Source organism: Myotis davidii, unplaced genomic scaffold, assembly GCF_000327345.1.
Source record: "Myotis davidii unplaced genomic scaffold, ASM32734v1 scaffold327, whole genome shotgun sequence".
Lineage (NCBI taxonomy): Eukaryota > Metazoa > Chordata > Mammalia > Chiroptera > Vespertilionidae > Myotis > Myotis davidii.
The window spans coordinates 2,451,063-2,468,923 of record NW_006298628.1 but is presented as its reverse complement, the minus strand read 5'-3'; the positions used below and the strand labels follow the sequence as shown (position 1 = coordinate 2,468,923).

Below are 17,861 nucleotides of genomic sequence, written 5' to 3'. Positions count from 1 at the left end.
TGTACTTTGTGTGCGGGCACATCCCCAGTGGGGAGTGTGCAGGAGGCAGCTGATTGATGTTTCTCTCGCATCGATGTTTCTAACGCTCTATCCCTCTCCCTTCCTCTCTGTAAAAAATAAATAAAATATATTTAAAAAAAAAAAAAGGCAGCGGAGTGGACAGTGCAACGAGCCTGGAAAGAGATAAGCTTTGGGTTCGAATCCTGGCTGTGGCTCTAGGCAGCTGTGTGACTTGGCAAAGACACTCAGCCCCCCAATCTCAGGACCCCCTGTAAAACGCAGCCCGGAATGAGGGGTTTATAGGAGGCACTGAATCTGAGTCTGGTGTGAAATACTAGGCTCTTCCAAGTTGACCCATTTTCCCATTCAGTCTGTCAGTGACACTTTTCTGAAAAGGTGAAAATGACAGGGCTTCCTGCCCAGGGAGAACTGCCAGCTGTACTTCTGGGTGCCCAGCCCCGCACTTCCTGCATCGCTTACCAGCTCCTGTGCTGGGCCTGGGTGCTCTCTCCTCTGATCTCTCCTGGAATCTGCCCGGGGCTTGAGAAGAATGGTCCCTTGGTTCCTGTGGTCCTCGTGCCCCCTGCCTGTCTCTCGCTTTAGAGAGGTGGGTCCCTAGGGTTGCTCTGTATCTGGGGAGCAGCCCCAGGGCCCAGTAACTGCCCCACAGGTCAGGGCAGGCAGAGGTCAGCTGAAGATACATACATACATACATACATACATACATCAACACATACATACATACATACGGGGTGTTGGCACCAGGGAAATAATTACTCCAGTGCATCTCACTTGCTCTGCCTGGGGCTAGTGGCTTCTTTCTTTCACTCAACAGGTTTATCAGCTCGGGGGGGTGGGTGGTGTGGTTTCCCGTCGCTAGGAGTTCTCTTGCCTTTCCTGAGCAGCAGATGTTGGGGTTCAGGCTGGGCTCTGTATCGTGCCTGTCTATTACCTGCAGAGCAAAGGCGCTGCTCAGCTCCAGTGGGTCCACTAGGTGCTGGAGCGGGTCCCTTTAGTTGTCACGGGGACGTGGGACTCTAGGCTGTGTTACTTCCCCGCCAGTGCAGAAGGCTGAACTGCTTTACTGTCACTCTGAGCTGCGCATGGTCAGCCCTGCCTTCCTGCCTCTTCCCGTGCTTACCTGGGCACCTGCAGGCTCCCGGGGCCCGGGACAGACTGAGCACCGTGGCATGGTAGGCACCCGCTTTCAGTCCTCAAAGCCCTGTCTATCCATCTTCCGCAGGAGGAAACTAAGGTACCCAGCAGTCAGGGCTCTCTTAGCTTCCACCTGGATCCCCCCCACCCTCAGCACTGCCCTTGCCCGGCTGCAGCTGTAAATGTTTGTAAGTGGAATGAGTTACCCAGGGGCCCGAGGAAAGAGAGTCCATTTGTCTGCGTTGCCCCAAGTGCTTTGGGCCGGAAAGAAACTAGGTAGCACCGAACTTTAGAGAGACAGGCCAAGGGCTTAAAGACAAAGGTTCCTCGTGTCCTCTCTTGTTTTTGTCAGGGTTGGGGACTTTACTGAAAGGCCTTTTGGAGGCCTGAAGGGGCTTGGCGTGGGCTCCCAGGGCTCCCAGGGCTGGGTGTGTGCCCTGAGGGGTGAAGGAGGGCGGGCTACAAGATGTCTTTTCCTTCATTGGTTGGATGGCCCTGCCCCCTCCCCCCCTTCTCCTGGAACATTCCACACATTCCAGACTGCCATTGCTTTCAGGATATGGATTAACATCCCAAGCAGATATTTGATTTCACCACCCCAACCCCTCTCCAACCCTTCCCCACCCTGAAAAGAAAGCCCCTAAAACTAGGAGTTTGAAGTAGGAGGAGGGTATTTTGACCTTTGACCTGAGATAATACTAAGGCCATTTGAAAGCTATTCAGACTGAACTACTGCACTGGGGTTGCTTTAGGCAGACAGCCGCCACCCCCCTGCCTTCTTCCAGAGAGGTCCCTTGAGGGGGGGGAGGGGGCTTGGGGACATGGCTGTGAGCTAGATCTCTGATCTCAGTCTTCCACTGGTGCCATAATTCCTTCCTCGATTCTCCAACAGTTTGACTTCCACTGTAAGGGGTCCTGGATTTTCTCTGTCCATTTGGCCACCAAACGAGTCTCTCCCTCTTGGCCAGCGAGTTATCACAAGAGGGTGGATCTGTGGACCTGGAACCGGACTTGTATCTGATGTTTATTCTTTTGTTCTGCTGTCGTCTGACCTCAGATCAGATTCATGAGCCAACCAAAGTAGACAACCATGGACACAGATTCTCTTCACACTCACCCTCATTTCCTCCTCAGTTACTTCATCCCCGGGAGAGGTGTCCTTAACATACGTCATCCGTGACGCACTGTAAGGGGTCCTGGATTTTCTCTGTCCATTTGGCCACCAAACGAGTCTCTCCCTCTTGGCCAGCGAGTTATCACAAGAGGGTGGATCTGTGGACCTGGAACCGGACTTGTATCTGATGTTTATTCTTTTGTTCTGCTGTCGTCTGACCTCAGATCAGATTCATGAGCCAACCAAAGTAGACAACCATGGACACAGATTCTCTTCACACTCACCCTCATTTCCTCCTCAGTTACTTCATCCCCGGGAGAGGTGTCCTTAACATACGTCATCCGTGACGTTCCACGCTCAGCGCAGAGCTAGAAGGGTCTTGGAGACCCTTTCGGTTCCATTTTACAGCTGAAGACACTCGCGGTCCCCCAGGGGGGAAGTGAGTGAGCTGGCCCAGGACAGAGCCACGTTGGAAACATCTGTAGTTAGAGTTTAGCATCCCTTCCCTCCCTTGGTGCCATGGGTTTCAACACTCCTTTCTCCTGGCTTGTCAGAAACTGTCAGAAACTGACCTGATCCCATTGCTTAGGGATACTGAGGCCTGACACCCAGCCTGAGGCAGTTTAAGGGCTAGAACTGGACTTTCTTGCTTCCTAGTCCAGTTTTTCCTCATACCACTAGAATTTTATTGGACTGTGTCCCTGAACTAAGATTTTGTGATCAAGGATGGATAGGCCACGACTGTAATGACAATTGACCAATGCAGACAAGTCAATTAAAATGTTTAAGCCTGAGGATTAGGGCATCGATTTGGGTGGTAACCAATTTCCCTGGGAGTCAACCTTGAACCTGAAAGCCTTGGGGGGGGGGGGGAATTACAGTTTTAAGGGGTGTTTGAAAGATGGGAAGGAGAAAGTGTGGTTAACTGGGGAGAGGAGGGGAGGTGGTGGTCAGAATGCTGGGTTATGTGTGTTGATCACTCCCACTTTAGTATTCGCAAATGCATCTAGTATTATACTTTTCGCACTTACTCTAAGCCCTTTGCTAAGCTCTTTATAACATTGTCTAACATTACCTTGTATACCACCCCTTGAATAGGTCTTATCCCTGTTTTACAAAGGAGGAAACAAAGCCTGAAAGGAATTAAATAATCTTTTTTTTTTAAATCTTTTAAAGATCAGTGCTAGGAAGTGGAGGCCAGGTTTAAATTTATACCTGCACGAAGCACTTCTGCACTATGACCCTGATATTGTTTGTTTGCATATATGTCTTCCCTAATAAACTGAGCACCTTGAGGCCAGGCACTTTGCCTATTTTGTGTAAATAGTTAATGGATTAATGAGTAATGTCTTATGTGGCTTTATATTTCTGAAACATGGGAGGGGTGCGCGTTATAGATGGTTACTGAATAAAAGTTTCTCCAGTGAGAAACCTGAGTAGAGAGACGAAGCAGATGTGATTTTTAGGGAATGACGTTACCCTAGTAATGCTTAGGGGCATCTGATTTTGATCTTCCTATCTGGTAACAGTGATAACAATTGTTATCGCCACACCAAATCTCTGTTCCCAAAGTTTATCATTCTTAGACTCTAAGACGCTGGTGTGGAGGAGAAGGTGGGGAGATAGCCTGGCACAGGGATTGCAAACAGCCAAGTCACAGTCCCCTGAAGCATTCCAAACGGTCACTAATCCCGTTCCCTCTAATTTCAGGAGTCGGAAAATTCAGATCCGAAATATCCCACCCCAGCTGCGATGGGAAGTAAGTGACTGGGGGAACTCTCAGGGGTATGGGTAGTGGAGACTGGAATGAAGCCTGGGTCAGCCTGAGTATGGCTTAGATGACTGGGGAGGTCTGGTCCACTGGTGGTGTGGTTGGTGCTAGGCCAGGGATGCTGGGTGGAAGTTGGCTGGGTCTCGTCCTTAACCTAAGACGACCAATGTTAGTCCTTGGAACGTTCGTCCCTATAGTGAAGGAGGTGGGAAGGGTGTTCCCTGAGCCCCAAACTTAGTGATGGCAGAAGTTGATTTCGGGCCCCAGGTGGCCCAGGTCTACTTCTAAAAAGGCCCCCAATCCCTCTTTGAGCTTAAGTACATGTCTGCAAAGAAACCCCGACAGGTCACCACCAGCGTTAGTGCCCCAGAAAGGGCAAACTGAACAGGTAATGATGTTCAATCCCACCCAAGGCTCAGCCTGTGCCCCAGTGCTTTGGGATGCGGGGTGTCTAGTGGCTGGCCTTGGGCTAGTTCCTGGGATGCTCAGAGTAGCTTTCCTTCCTTCTCGTGCTCCTAGGTCCTGGACAGCCTGCTTGCTCAGTATGGAACAGTAGAGAACTGTGAACAAGGTAAGAGTGGGCAGAGGTGGTGGGTGGTGGGTGTTGGGGGACTTTGGGGGATCTGCTCTCCTCATTTTCCATGGGCAGATCTGTTTGACATGCCCATAGAGGACAGAGTGTGGTAGAGACACTGGACTGAGGATCTGGACATGTAGCTCTTATCTTGCGACAGGTCCCTCCTCTGTTCAATGAGACTTGAACAAAATCACTCATTCTTGACATAGGGTCCCAGGCCGCTAGGGGTCAACCGAGGTAGAACTAAGATTTTAGAAATAGCCCTAGCCGGTGTGGCTTAGTGGATTGAACATCGTCCCATACGGGAAAAGGTCACTGGTTCGATTCTTGGTCAGGGTGGGCTCGGTCCCCATGTATGGGGCTTGCAGGAAGCAGCCAGTCGATGTTTCTCTTTCATTGATGTTTCTATCTCTCCTTCTCTCTTCCTCTTTCTCTAAAAATCAATAAAAACCTATTTTAAAAAAAGACTTTAGAAATAGTTTAAGAATGGAAATTGAGTGTTTATCATGGATAAGTCTGCAACTCTTTTACTTGAAAAGCATTTCGATTCCCCCTTTTTAGCTGGAATAATCAACTGGTTGTCTCTTTTTTTGTTAGAATCCCTGATTGTTAGCGACATGTTTTTTGGTCAGTGAAAAAATAAGCAGAGGATTTATTACTTTTTTTTTCTTTAAAAATAATGTTTATTGATTTTTAGAGAAAAAGGAAGGGGGAGAGAGAGGGAAACATCAATGTAAGAGAAACATCGATCTGCTACCTCCTGCCTGCCCTCTACTGGGGATCGAGCCTGAAACCCAGGCATGTGCCCTGACCAGGAATCAAACTATGATCTCATGATTTCTGGGTCGATGCTCAATCACTGAGACACACTGGCCAGCTAGAAGATTATTCTTGCAGAATCCTCCTCACCACCCAGGTGGGAGAACACTGGAGGTTTGGTGGCCACGTGCCTTTCCTCAGCTTGTGGGACAGAGGCTTGAGTGTTTTGGGTTTTCTTGTGTGTTTTTTTAAATATTTTTATTTGTATTGATTTCAGAGAGGAAAGGAGAGGGAGAGAGAGAGATAGAAACATCAATGATGAGAGAGAATCATTGATTGGCTGCCTCCTGCACACCCAGCCCACAACCTGGGCACATGCCCTTGACTGGAATCGAACCTGGGACCCTTCAGTCCGCAGGCCGACGCTCTATCCACTGAGCCAAACGAGCTAGAGCGAGGCTTGAGTTTTGTCCATGTCCTCCACCCTGGGGTTGAGCAGGCCCAGGGGACCCCAAATCACAGGACAATGATGCACATGACAGAAGGTTAATTTTATTAATTTAAAAGGAGAGCTATGTGCCCAGACTGCCTGAGATTCTAATGTCCGATCCATTCTCCTCCCTGTGGGAAAGGATGTGTACGGTAATCAAATGGAAGTCAAAGGCTGCTTATGAAGAGTTTGGGAGGATTCACGACTGGTGTCCTGCGTTGGTGATGCCCTGAATATGTGCATCTCCACGGTCAGTGACGTTGGAGTAGCCGGGAAGTCCTTTCCTCTGGAAGAGATGGAGACATGCTCATTCCCACTCCCTGGGCCACAGCAGCCACTCCTGTCTACCCAGTAGCTCGCTCCCAGTACACATGCATTTGACTGATGGAGCCTTGAGGGTACTTCAGCCTCTGAAATGGATTTGGGTGTTCCCCAAAACCTTCAGCCATACCCTTAAAGCCGTTTCTTGGGATGTTTACTTCTGTAAATTGCTAACCTCAGTGTGTGTTGATTTTTAACTAGTTTAACTTTCCAAGGGTAAATGTATCTCGCAGGCTCTTGTGTGGGCGTCTGACCTGCTGCTGATGTGTGGACTCCATCCTTTTGTATGCCCAGCTCTCTTGGGGGCTGGGAAGGGAAATCAAAGGAAGATGTAGAAAGGGAAACGCAAGGATGTAAATTTAAGTTTCCTAGGAGTTCTGGTAAAAGGGGCCGGAAGAGGAACCGTTTGGCCTTGCCATTCAAGTATGTCACAAGCTCCCAAGGTTCTGCCCCACGCCTGTCCCTCACAGCGTGTAAGGATGAGCTTTCCACACACAGGATTCACGAGTGGCTTCTCCAGATTTCACTGCCCTAACCCTGGCCTCTGTTTTGCTCCCCCCGCCAGTGAACACGGAAAGTGAGACGGCCGTGGTGAATGTCACCTATTCCAACCGGGAACAGACCAGGCAGTGAGTGGGCCGGAGAGTGGGGCTGGGAGGGCCTTTGTGGGGTGTTGCTGGGTAGTTGGTTCAGGAATCTCAAAGATTCAGTAACTCATTAGGATTGATGGCAAATAGATGGAAAGGGAGGGGCCCAAAGAACTCCCAGGGAAGATGGGAAAACCCTAGGGGAAAAGGTTGGCTTCCGAGAGAGATCTCAGTTGCTGGAGAACAGCAGGGCTTTGCTGTGTTGGTGGCGCCATCTAGCGATAGTGAGGAGGAACTGCTGTGTTTAAAGAATAAGGATTTGTTAATGATAGGCTGTGGCCGGGCAGACATCTTATTGCCATGGGCCCAGTGTATGCTTGCTAGGGTCCTTCCAGTCCTCTTACACCCATACGGTCCAGCTCCTCCTCCCTTTGGCTGAGTAATGAACACTGCTCACTCACTGGTACTGACACATTACCCATCTACCCATTTATCTGTATGGACCCTGTCAGTACATGGGCCTTTGGCCACCTTTTGCTCTTGATGACTCTCTTGCAGCTTCATCATGCTGCCTCCATCCTTTCTGTTTCCTCCAACTTAGGCTACACTGTAAAATCCCACCACTTTCTCAGATCTCATTATTCTAGACGTCTCCTGGGCTCACAGTTTTCTGGAGGCTCCTACTGCCCCTTGTGGCCAGCCTGTGGTTTTTAGCCTGGCTTTAAAGATCGTGGCAGCACTTGCTCACTCCCATACCTGCTGTTGCCTTGTTTACATTTCTAACCGGCGACAGGTTTGGGAATGGGGGTCTTGACCCCTCCCTCCAGTGTAATTCAGCCGGTTAGACATTCCAGATACACCAACTCCTGCTTCCATGGTGATAAGCAACCAGTCTGTCTCCAACTCTTAACTTTTTTTACAGTTTCCTTAAACATAGAAGGTGCCAGACTCAATAGGAATAAAACCAAGTCCTGTGAATTATCACCTTTATTTATTGTATTTATTCATTTATCATGCGATTCTTACATGACTTGTATAGGTAGTTTTGGCTGAAATTGACAAGCTGATCCCAACATTAATTGGAAAGAACTAATTTACATTTCCCTTTGATGTCTTGGGCCATGTAGACTGGAAGGGTCCCTAAGGTGGAGGTGGGAATGGTGGGCAGGTGGTCCTATCCCTTTCTTAAGTGCTTTACCCATGGAGGGCATTTGGTGTGATTGACATACGTTGGAGTAACCAGTAGATCCTCTCTCTGTCCCCAGAGCCATCATGAAGCTGAATGGCCACCAGCTGGAGAACCATGCCTTGAAGGTCTCCTATATTCCCGACGAGCAGATAGCACAGGGTCCTGAGAATGGGCGCCGAGGGGGCTTTGGCTCTCGGGGTCAGCCTCGGCAAGGCTCGCCTGTGGCAGCCGGGGCCCCTGCCAAGCAGCAGCAAGTGGACATCCCCCTGCGGCTCCTGGTGCCCACCCAGTACGTGGGCGCCATCATTGGCAAGGAGGGCGCCACCATCCGAAATATCACAAAACAGACCCAGTCCAAGTGAGTCTGGGGTGCTGGGGGATGGAGATGGGTGCCAGGAAATGGTGGTTCGTCCCTGGGGAGTGGGTGCCTCCTGGAAGCACACTGAGTGACATCAGTAGGAAATATCGGCTGGAACACGTTCATTCTTTTCCGTTCAGGAGCCACTGCTTCCAATCCCAGCCTCCTGGGTAGGCGGGGCCAGGCGGGGAGGCAGAATGGGCATGTGGTGCATCCTGTGGTGGCCATGGCTGGACCTCGTCCTGCTGTTAGTGAAAAGGGATCTAAAATTCCTCATAGGAAGCCTCAGCAAGCCAGCCCGGTCTTGGTGAGCCGGTCATTCTCTGTGGTTTTAGCACCACTGTTGGTGTCAGCAGGACTGGTCAGCCTGCCAAAGTGTGGGCCCTCGGTCATAGGCCCTAAGTCCGTCCCATCTCCTGTTCCGCCACCACCACTCTTCTGTGATCTTTACAGCTGATCAGTGTGCCTGGGAGAGAACAGGTCACCTGGTGTCCTTATTCATAATACATCCTTCATTATTTTCTTCTTATTTGGGACAATGTGCCTCCCCTTTACAGTTGTCTCAGGGGGAAATACAGAATTCACAAATGAGAGTATGGGCTGCTGATCCCCAACCTGGCAGTCCCATGGTAGATGCCATCATTCCAACCGCCACCTCCTAATTAAGACAGGATCCAGGGCACAGGCCGGCCATGTGTCCCTGGCCCTCCCCCCCCTCCCCCATTCTGCCTTTGATGGGCTTTGTTCCAAGTAGAACTAACTGCTTCTGTGCCTGAGGTTGGGGGAGCCCGGAAAAGACCTGCTTCCCCCAGGGCGGACTGACCAGCCGCCCCGTCCTTGTGGTCCTCAGGATCGACGTGCACAGGAAGGAGAACGCAGGGGCCGCCGAGAAGGCCATCAGTGTCCACTCGACCCCCGAGGGCTGCTCCTCCGCCTGTAAGATGATCTTGGAGATCATGCATAAGGAGGCCAAGGACACCAAAACGTAAGGCTTCCGCTTCCCTGCGAACGTGGAGACCGCCCCCTTCCTGAACCCAACCCAACCCGTGTTAGCGAGAGCACAGAGACACGGGAGATGTTATACACTGAAATCTTCTTTCCCACAAGTAACACCTTGTGTGTATGCCCTCTGGAAGCGTTGTGCACTCGGAAGCATATATGCGCACAAGCACAGGTGTGTTTTCTCATAAAGAGGGTCATAATGCACATTTTATTGCATATTGATAAAACCGTTTTGTACTTTGCTTTTTCATTTTCATGCACCAATACATACTGACCCAATTCATTTTTTATAGCTGCAGATATTTCTCTCTTTTTTTAAAAAAAATATATTTTTGTTGATTTCAGAGAGGAAGGGAGAGGGGAAAAGATATAGAAACATCTGATGAGAGAGAATCATTGATCGGCTGCCGCCTGCACATCCCCTACTGAGGATTGAGCCCACATCCCGGGCATGTGCCCTTGACCGGAATCAAACCCGGGACCCTTCAGTCCACAGGCTGATGCTTTCACTGAGCCAAACCAGCTAGGGCTACTGCAGATATTTCTACAGTGTGGCATTTTCACTTTTTATTTTCAATTGATTTTTAAAGTGTACAGTTGAATGACTTTTAATATGCAGATACCTGTGAAACCATCACCACATTAAGATAATGGCCGAAACCGGTTTGGCTCAGTGGATAGAGCGTCGGCCTACGGACTGAAAGGTCCCAGGTTTGATTCCGGTCAACGGCATGTACCTGGGTTGCGGGCACATCTCCAGTAGGGGGCGTGCAGGAGGCAGCTGATCGATGTTTCTCCCTCATCGATGTTTCTAACTCTCTCTCTCCCTTCCTCTCTGTAAAAAATCAATAAAATATATTTTAAAAAAAGATAATGAACATGTCCATTATCAGCATAGTTTTTGTGCCCCTTGGCAGTCCACCCCAACTACCCCATTTCTTCATCCTAAGCAGCCACTAATCTGGGTTTAGTTCTCTTCTAACATGGTTTTGTCCTGTGGTTTGAGGGTAAAAACCTCATCGGGGTGGCATGATGGCTGCGTCTCCACATGACCCGCACTTCTTCCCTTGTCTCCCGAAGGGCTGATGAGGTTCCCCTGAAGATCCTGGCCCATAATACCTTCGTGGGGCGTCTCATTGGCAAGGAGGGACGCGACCTGAAGAAGGTGGAGCAGGACACGGAGACGAAAATCACCATCTCCTCGTGAGGCTCCCTTGTATTTCCTTCTGTGTGAATGGGGTGCCGGGGGGCCCGGGTCGGCCCTATTTCATGGCTGAACCTTAATACTTCTTGTCCCTTAAGTTGGATGCAGTCTCTGCCCATTAAAGAAGACTCAGAGGTGGTGAAGAGTGTTTATTTTGACAAGGACTGGGGCTCTCCCATCACACCGCGGTGTGGGCTGGGGGGGACGACGACAGGGGACTGTTAGGGTGCCGCCTCCTCAGTCCTGGTCCCCACCACCACCGCAGACCTCAAGTGCTCTGCATCTTCAGGAGAGGCTGCAGCTGGGAGCCAGGGCTTGTGTTTCAAACCTGGGTCCTTTTCTGAGGACAGAGCGTATGCGGTGGCCTGCCTGTCTGGGTGGATTCGCTCCTGTGAGCACCGTGTGTCCTCTCATCAGTGACTTGTGGTGGGCAGAGTGCTGCTCTGTTCTGGAAAGGCACAGGAAGTGGATGGCTTAGAACCCCCGGGGAAAGGAGCATCCTTCTTGCTTCCCCCGTGATGACAACCTGTGATTGGAGTCCTCACAGATAGAGGGGTTTCGGTTGGGTGTTCTCATCTCCCTGCACATCCCCCTGCCCTGGTTACAAAGCGAAGGCCAGAGACAGAGCTGTCTGGCAAAGGTTAAGCAGCTTGCAGCAATGGAGCTGGGCCCGGGCCTGTCCCTCAAGTGGAGGGGGACACTGCTCTGCTCTCCCCACAGGCTGCAGGACCTCACCCTCTATAACCCCGAGAGGACCATCACCGTGAAGGGGGCCATCGAGAACTGCTGCCGGGCCGAGCAGGAGATCATGAAGAAAGTTCGGGAGGCCTATGAGAATGACGTGGCCGCCATGAGTGTGAGTGCCAGGCACCTGCTGCCCCTCTCCGAGCCTGAGCGACACAGAGTGGGTCTTCCTCATGGGACGGGCAGGCCAAGTGCTGTGTGGTGTGGCCTTGAGGCCTTTCAGTTTGACTAATAGGGCTTTTATCATTATATGTAAACTTGTGTTCATGTAGACTTTAGCGGGTCCATCACTTCCATCTGATTTTCAAAGGGAGTGGGGCAAGGGTGTAGGAAGGTGAGTCCTGGAAGTCACACAGAGACCTGTACCTGCCGCGTCTCACGTAGGTGTGTGGCAGTACAGGGCTGTGAGTCTGTCCCCTGTCTCAGGGTAGAATGAGCTGGAGAGGACGGGCTCCTGACGGAATAAAATTGATTGGAGTTGCTAGCTCTCAGTCCGTAACTCCACAAGTACACATGTGAGAACCCAAAGGGCAGGCGGTGTTTGTGTAAAAGCATGCCATTCGTCTGTTTTTGGCCGACCCTGTCTTGGGGTACTCGCCCTCTTAGTCCAGCCAGGGCCACACACACAAGCGACCACCGGGCCCAGTCAGCCCGAGCTGACCTCCCCTCCTCGCCTTTCCCCCCAGCTGCAGTCTCATCTCATCCCCGGCCTGAACTTGGCTGCCGTGGGTCTCTTCCCAGCTTCGTCCAGTGCGGTCCCACCGCCTCCCAGCAGTGTCACGGGAGCTGCTCCCTACAGCTCCTTTATGGTAAGTGCAAAGCCTCCTCCCAGAACCCCTGGGCCCGGCGCCGGCCTCCCTTAAACAGCCCCGATCCTTGGGGGTTTGTGGGGAGGTAGGAGGACCTGAGGTTGCTTCTCCTCCATTGTTCCCAGCCCCTGGCAACAGTCAGAACCTTGACTCCGTGGAGGGTAATCTCAGATGCTGCCAGGGATGCTGACAGCACTCTTCTTCCCTCCTCCTCTTCCTCCAGCTTCTTCCCTTGATGCCTGCTGGGCTTAGGGAGAGCCAGAGAGGGTGTTGCCCAGGTTGGCTGGGTGCCTGCACCCCTTTCTCCTTGAGGGTGCACAGCAGGGGTGTGGAGGGGCTTCTAGGCTGTGGCTCTGGGCCTGTGGTGATGACACACCCTGTCTTGGCAGCAGGCTCCGGAGCAGGAGATGGTGCAGGTCTTCATCCCTGCCCAGGCGGTGGGCGCCATCATCGGCAAGAAGGGGCAGCACATCAAACAGCTCTCCCGTTTCGCCAGCGCCTCCATCAAGGTGATCTGCTCTGCCTCCCTCCCGGTCCCCGACGGAACTGCTCTGCTCCATCACCCTCTTGCCTTTGCTCCCAGGCGCCCCGCCTGGCTGGTGCTGGGTCCTTTTCCCTGTGGCTTCTGGCCTTGCTGAGGTCTTCACAGAAATCCAGTTTTCAGGCCAGGGAGGAGGTGGCATTGTAGCCTAGAGAAGGAGGCTGGGTTCTGCCACAGACTGACGAGGGTTCAAATTCCCATTCCCAGCTGCGTGACCAGAGCCTCCGTTTCCTCATCAGTGTAGCAGTCGTCATAGCACCAGGAAACAATGCAGCTGGAGCCTGGTTCAGTCAGTGCCTGGGGGCAGTGGGTGCTCAGTAAACGTTAGCTGTCTTTTACCTCCCCTGGCGGGGTCCTGTGGAGAGGGAGACGGGCACAGGGAAACAAGGGCGTTGTTAAATTGCACATTTGTTTCAGTGATCTCAAAGTTTTGGTGAAGTGTGCTCTGAGGAAGTGTGGTCACTGCCCTCCCTCTTGGTCATCTCATCATTACTCCCCTCTCCCCCGAAAAGACTCCACTGAAACCTCCCCAGGAGATTGGGTGATGGGAAGAGGTGGGGGCTGGCACTGAAGCAAGCCCATCCGTGCCTTCAAAACAGTTTGGTACAAGGGGCAGTGACTTTGAGGTGTGGAGTCTTTTTTTCCTTCCAATGTTCTCAGAAGTGGATAGTGGGAGTAGGGGGGCTGGCACAGTGGAGATGGAGGGCTCCTCTTTTTCTATTTTTAATTGAAAAAATATTTTAAACTTGTTTTTTTAGAGAGAGAAACATTGATTTGCTGTTCCACTCATTTGTGCATTCACTAGAGACCCTGTGCACGAATTCATCAGCCTGGCCTGCGGGATCGGGCCCAAACCGGCTCTCTGACATCCCCTGAGGAGTCCCGGATTGTGAGAGGGCCAGGCTGAGGGAACCCACCGGTTCACAATCAGGGCCGGGGAGGGATGTGGGAGGTTGGCCAACTGGGGAGAGACCGAGGGAGGGCTCCAGGGCATGTCCGGCCAGTCTCGCTCAGTGCCTATCAGCCTGACCCCAGCAGCAAGCTAACCTACTGGTTGGAGCGTCTGCCCCCACTGGTGGTCAGTGCACATCATAGCGAGCAGGTGAGTGGCCTTAGCATCATTAGCATTTTATGCTATGATTGGTTGACTGCACACTTAGCACATTAGGCTTTTATTATATAGGGCTAGAGGCCAGGTGCACGAAATTCATACACTGGAGTGGCGGGGGAGAGGGGGTCCCCCAGCCCAACCTGTCCCCTCTCACAGTCCGGGAGTCTTCAGGGGATGTCCTACTGATGGCTTAGAAGCGGGCCTAAGCCTCAGTCTGGCCACAGAGGCTCGGAGCAGGCGCCCCTCTGTGTTGTTCTCTCAGGCTTGGGGCTGCGCCCAGCCCCTCCTCCTGAGCTGGTTGTGACCTTTACGGAGTCCTGACCTCATTTGCATATTACTGCTTTTTGGTTGCTTCTTTATGTGCCCTGACCAGGGATTGAGCCCACAAACCTTGGCGTATGGGGATGTGCTCTAACCAACTGAGCACCCAGCCAGGGTGAGGGCGCCTCTTTGACCAGCTGTTTGCTTTGCAGATTGCTCCTCCAGAAACTCCTGACTCCAAAGTTCGTATGGTTATCATCACTGGACCCCCAGAGGCCCAATTCAAGGTTCTGGTCTTTATTGTTTTCCTAAGCTGGACACACTGGGACTGACCTGGGGAGGGGGTGCAAATCAGACTGGCATCGAGCTTCCCTCGCTACTTCTCGAAGGTCACGCGGGAAAGAAGGAGTCTGAGGCTTCTTCCCTGTGCTCTGCCTTAGTTACTGCGGAAGGGAAGGCCTTTAACGCCAGATTCCCTTCTATCATTTTATGTCTCTACTACATCCCTGGGTTCTCGAACTTCTGGTCAGAAGCCAAAGCTGGTTGTTAACTTAGCCTGACAGGGACGGAGAACGGGGACAGCTCTCCAGGCTGTGGAGTGTCTGATAGCCTGTCCCCTGAGCGACTTGATCAGCTGCCACTTGGACCTGAATTGCTAGCCACTGCATTGTCCAAATAAATGCCCTCATCCCAGACCCGATGGGTCTGGTTTTACCAAACTGAACACATTCCTCTAGGAAAAATATATTCGGTTACTCTACCCAGGTTCTCCAATACAGATAAGCGGAAGGGATCCCGATGGGTCAGTGCTTTCATATCACCTGGCCTAGGTGGTTGATCTTCCTGTAGGTGGGGTGGGCTTGTGGGCCAGAAGAGGGTCGGGTGGAGCTTGGGGGCTGTACTTTGTGTTTTGTCATATATATATGGTCCGTTGATTAACAATGACCTCATCTTCTCAGGCTCAGGGAAGAATTTATGGAAAACTCAAGGAGGAGAATTTCTTTGGTCCCAAAGAGGAAGTAAAGCTGGAAACCCATATCCGGGTGCCAGCGTCGGCGGCCGGCCGGGTTATTGGCAAAGGTGGCAAAACGGTGAGCTGTGAGGGCCACTTGGAAAATTCTAGGCCTTAGTCCCCAAACCCAGCAGCTCTGCCGTGGCCGCCTGCTCCCCTGCCCTGCCCCATCTTGGGACTCCACTTTGCCCATTTCCTTGATTCTGCTCCCCAGGCTGAGCTTCTGACTCCGTTTCCACCTGCTAGTCGCCAGCTTGTTGCCCCTCCCTCTGTTTTTCATTGTTAAAAGTATTGCAGATGTCCCCCTGTCCCCCCATTGTCCTCTCCCAGCCCGCCCCTGCCTTCACCCCCCCTGTTGTCTGTGTCCATTGGTTATGCTTACATGCATACAAGTTCTTTGGTTGATCTCTTACCCCACCCTCCAGTCCCCCCAAATCCTCCCCTCCCTTCCCTCTGAGGTTTGATGGTCTGTTGATGTCTCTATGTCTCTTGATCCATTTTTGTTCATCAGTTTATGTTGTCCATTCTATTCCACAAATGAGTGAGCTCATGTGATACTTACCTTCCTCTGACTGGCTTGTTTTGGTTAGCGTAATGCTCTTCAAGTCCATCCGTCAGCCATGGTTTCTTGGTGGCAGCTTGAGCTCTTCTCTGCCCACTTACCCCCAGGTGAACGAGTTGCAGAATTTGACAGCAGCTGAAGTGGTGGTGCCAAGAGATCAGACCCCTGATGAGAACGACCAGGTCATCGTTAAGATCATCGGGCATTTCTATGCCAGCCAGGTATGTATGGCATTTCCTCATCACAGACAGGTGGAGTGGCAGGAGCCCAGGGCTCAGAGAAGCAAGACTCCAGAGGTTGGCCAGTATGACTTGACCAGTCCCAGGACCCTGCCTGCCTCTGGGCTGGCCTGTTCTCTTCCAGGTGCATGAGTGTGAGGTGTGCATGCTTTATTCCCTCTGTGATGCCCTAGGGAAAGCACTGACAATTTCATGTGTTTCATATAAATATGTGACTTCATAATTTGTACATTATATATTAACTAGTGGCCTGGTGCACGAAATTTGTGCACATTAAAAGGGAATTAATTAGAGGAAATATTTTAATATTGCTATTTGCCCTTTCTCTATAATAGAAGTGTCAGAGATGAAAGAAAGTTAATAAAGCGTATATGAAAATATAAATTTATCACCCACGGGGCCGCAGTGTCAAGTCCTGCCGGTGCTGCAAGGCCCAGAGTCAAGTCCCCACCCACCTGTGTGTGCCTCGCGGGTGCCCGTAGCCCCGCCCACCAGTGTGCCTGCAGGCACCACGCCGGACACCCCCCCCCCATAGTCCCGGAGTCCCTCCCTGCAGGGCCGGCGCCATGTGGGACTCCCCCTCTGCACCTCTTGGTCAAGTCCCGCCCACCCGCACGTGCCTCGTTTGTACACGCAGCCCCGCTCACCCACGTGCGCCTGCTGCGCACAGCCCTCTGGTGATCGTCTGTGACGGCGTGACGACCACAGGCTTTTTATAATTTAGGGTGATCTTTCCTGTTATTTAACATTGGTCCTTCCCTAACCATTTTTTGCACTGGATGAGAAAAGAAATGGATATTTTATCGCCCAGTCAGTCTTGCTCATGGAAAGGAGACATTCTCTGGGACACTTCTGTCAAGTGAATCGCATTCTGCAGTGGATGTTCCTTGTAAAACTGTTCTTAGGGAAGAAACCTTTAAGACATAAAGAGTAAAAAATACGGGCCCTTTGGTATTTTGCCCATTTTCACAGTGGTTATTTCACTGATTTTTGTTTTGTTTTGTTTTGTTAAGCCATCTCCAGGCGTTTCATCCCCTTTTCCGGGGATACTTAGTGGAGTTGTGATTTTGACAAAGTCTCCTAGTTGATGACCCTTTGACCAAAACATACTCAGGCAACTCTGTTTGGGTTCAGTAATGTGATAGCTTTGTTAAGTTTTAAATTCGGAATGAGTGTACCCCCTCGCCCACCCCTCTCCTTGCTGTATTGTCCAGTAGGTGCTCAGGGTCCATTCAGAGGCAGACTGAGGGCACTCTAAACAATCTTCCCCATCTTTCTCAAGTCCCGTGTGTCCTGTGGTCTGGGTCAGAGTCCCTGTGTGGGGCTGTCTCCTTCCTTGCCTTTGGGGGCCTCACCCTCCCTCTCGCCTGCTCTTTCTGCAGATGGCTCAGAGGAAGATCCGAGACATCCTGGCCCAGGTTAAACAGCTGCACCAAAAGGGACAGAGTAACCAGGCGCAGGCGCGGAGGAAGTGACCCGCCCCGCCCCAGCACATCAACCCGAGGACGACGGGCTGAAATCGCGAGCGCGTTCTCCCCAGCAGGCCTGAGAATGAGTGGGAATCAGGGACGCTTGGGCTGGGATGTAGATCAGGTTTGCCCACTTGTTTGAGAAAGACGTTCCGGTGAGGAACCCTGATCTCTCTGCCCCAAACACCCAACCAATTGGCCCAACACTGCCCACCCCTCAGGGTGTCACCATGGAAATTCTAGCTCAGGGTGCTTTTAAACGTGGATTGTTTAAGTCAGTTCTTCAGGTCCCACCGAGAGGGTGGGCCAGATCCCAGTGGGAAGAGAAATAAAATTTCCTTCAGGTTTTTAAAACATGCAGAGGGGTGTTTTAATCAGCCTCCAGGGATGGTTTGCTTCTTGATCCTAAAATCCTTCCAGCCTTCTCCTGCTTGGTTTATTGGTTAAAATACCTCCCTTCTCATGCCCTGACCTAGCCTCTTCCTACATTCACACTAATTGTTTTAGCATGACCACTACCAGAAAAGGGACCAGGGAGCGCATCGCTTAGCTTATGTTACTGACTCAGCATTGGAGGTTTGATTCC

General features: G+C 51.5%; 1 protein-coding gene across 1 annotated transcript in view; it reads left to right on the top strand.

The window, feature by feature from the left end:
• IGF2BP1 (insulin like growth factor 2 mRNA binding protein 1) overlaps positions 1-17,629 on the top strand; it is a 39,192-nt gene extending 21,563 nt beyond the window's left edge. Inside the window, exons 2-14 of the mRNA XM_006774248.2 lie at positions 3,980-4,028; positions 4,560-4,611; positions 6,753-6,816; positions 8,040-8,321; positions 9,172-9,306; positions 10,404-10,526; positions 11,248-11,383; positions 11,958-12,080; positions 12,470-12,589; positions 14,206-14,280; positions 14,953-15,084; positions 15,675-15,788; positions 17,189-17,629. Of these exons, the coding sequence (XP_006774311.1) occupies positions 8,047-8,321; positions 9,172-9,306; positions 10,404-10,526; positions 11,248-11,383; positions 11,958-12,080; positions 12,470-12,589; positions 14,206-14,280; positions 14,953-15,084; positions 15,675-15,788; positions 17,189-17,281 (1,326 nt within the window). The 5' untranslated portion in view covers positions 3,980-4,028; positions 4,560-4,611; positions 6,753-6,816; positions 8,040-8,046 and the 3' untranslated portion in view covers positions 17,282-17,629. The remainder of the gene's footprint in view (positions 1-3,979; positions 4,029-4,559; positions 4,612-6,752; positions 6,817-8,039; positions 8,322-9,171; positions 9,307-10,403; positions 10,527-11,247; positions 11,384-11,957; positions 12,081-12,469; positions 12,590-14,205; positions 14,281-14,952; positions 15,085-15,674; positions 15,789-17,188) is intronic.
• Positions 17,630-17,861: the final 232 nt, after the last annotated feature.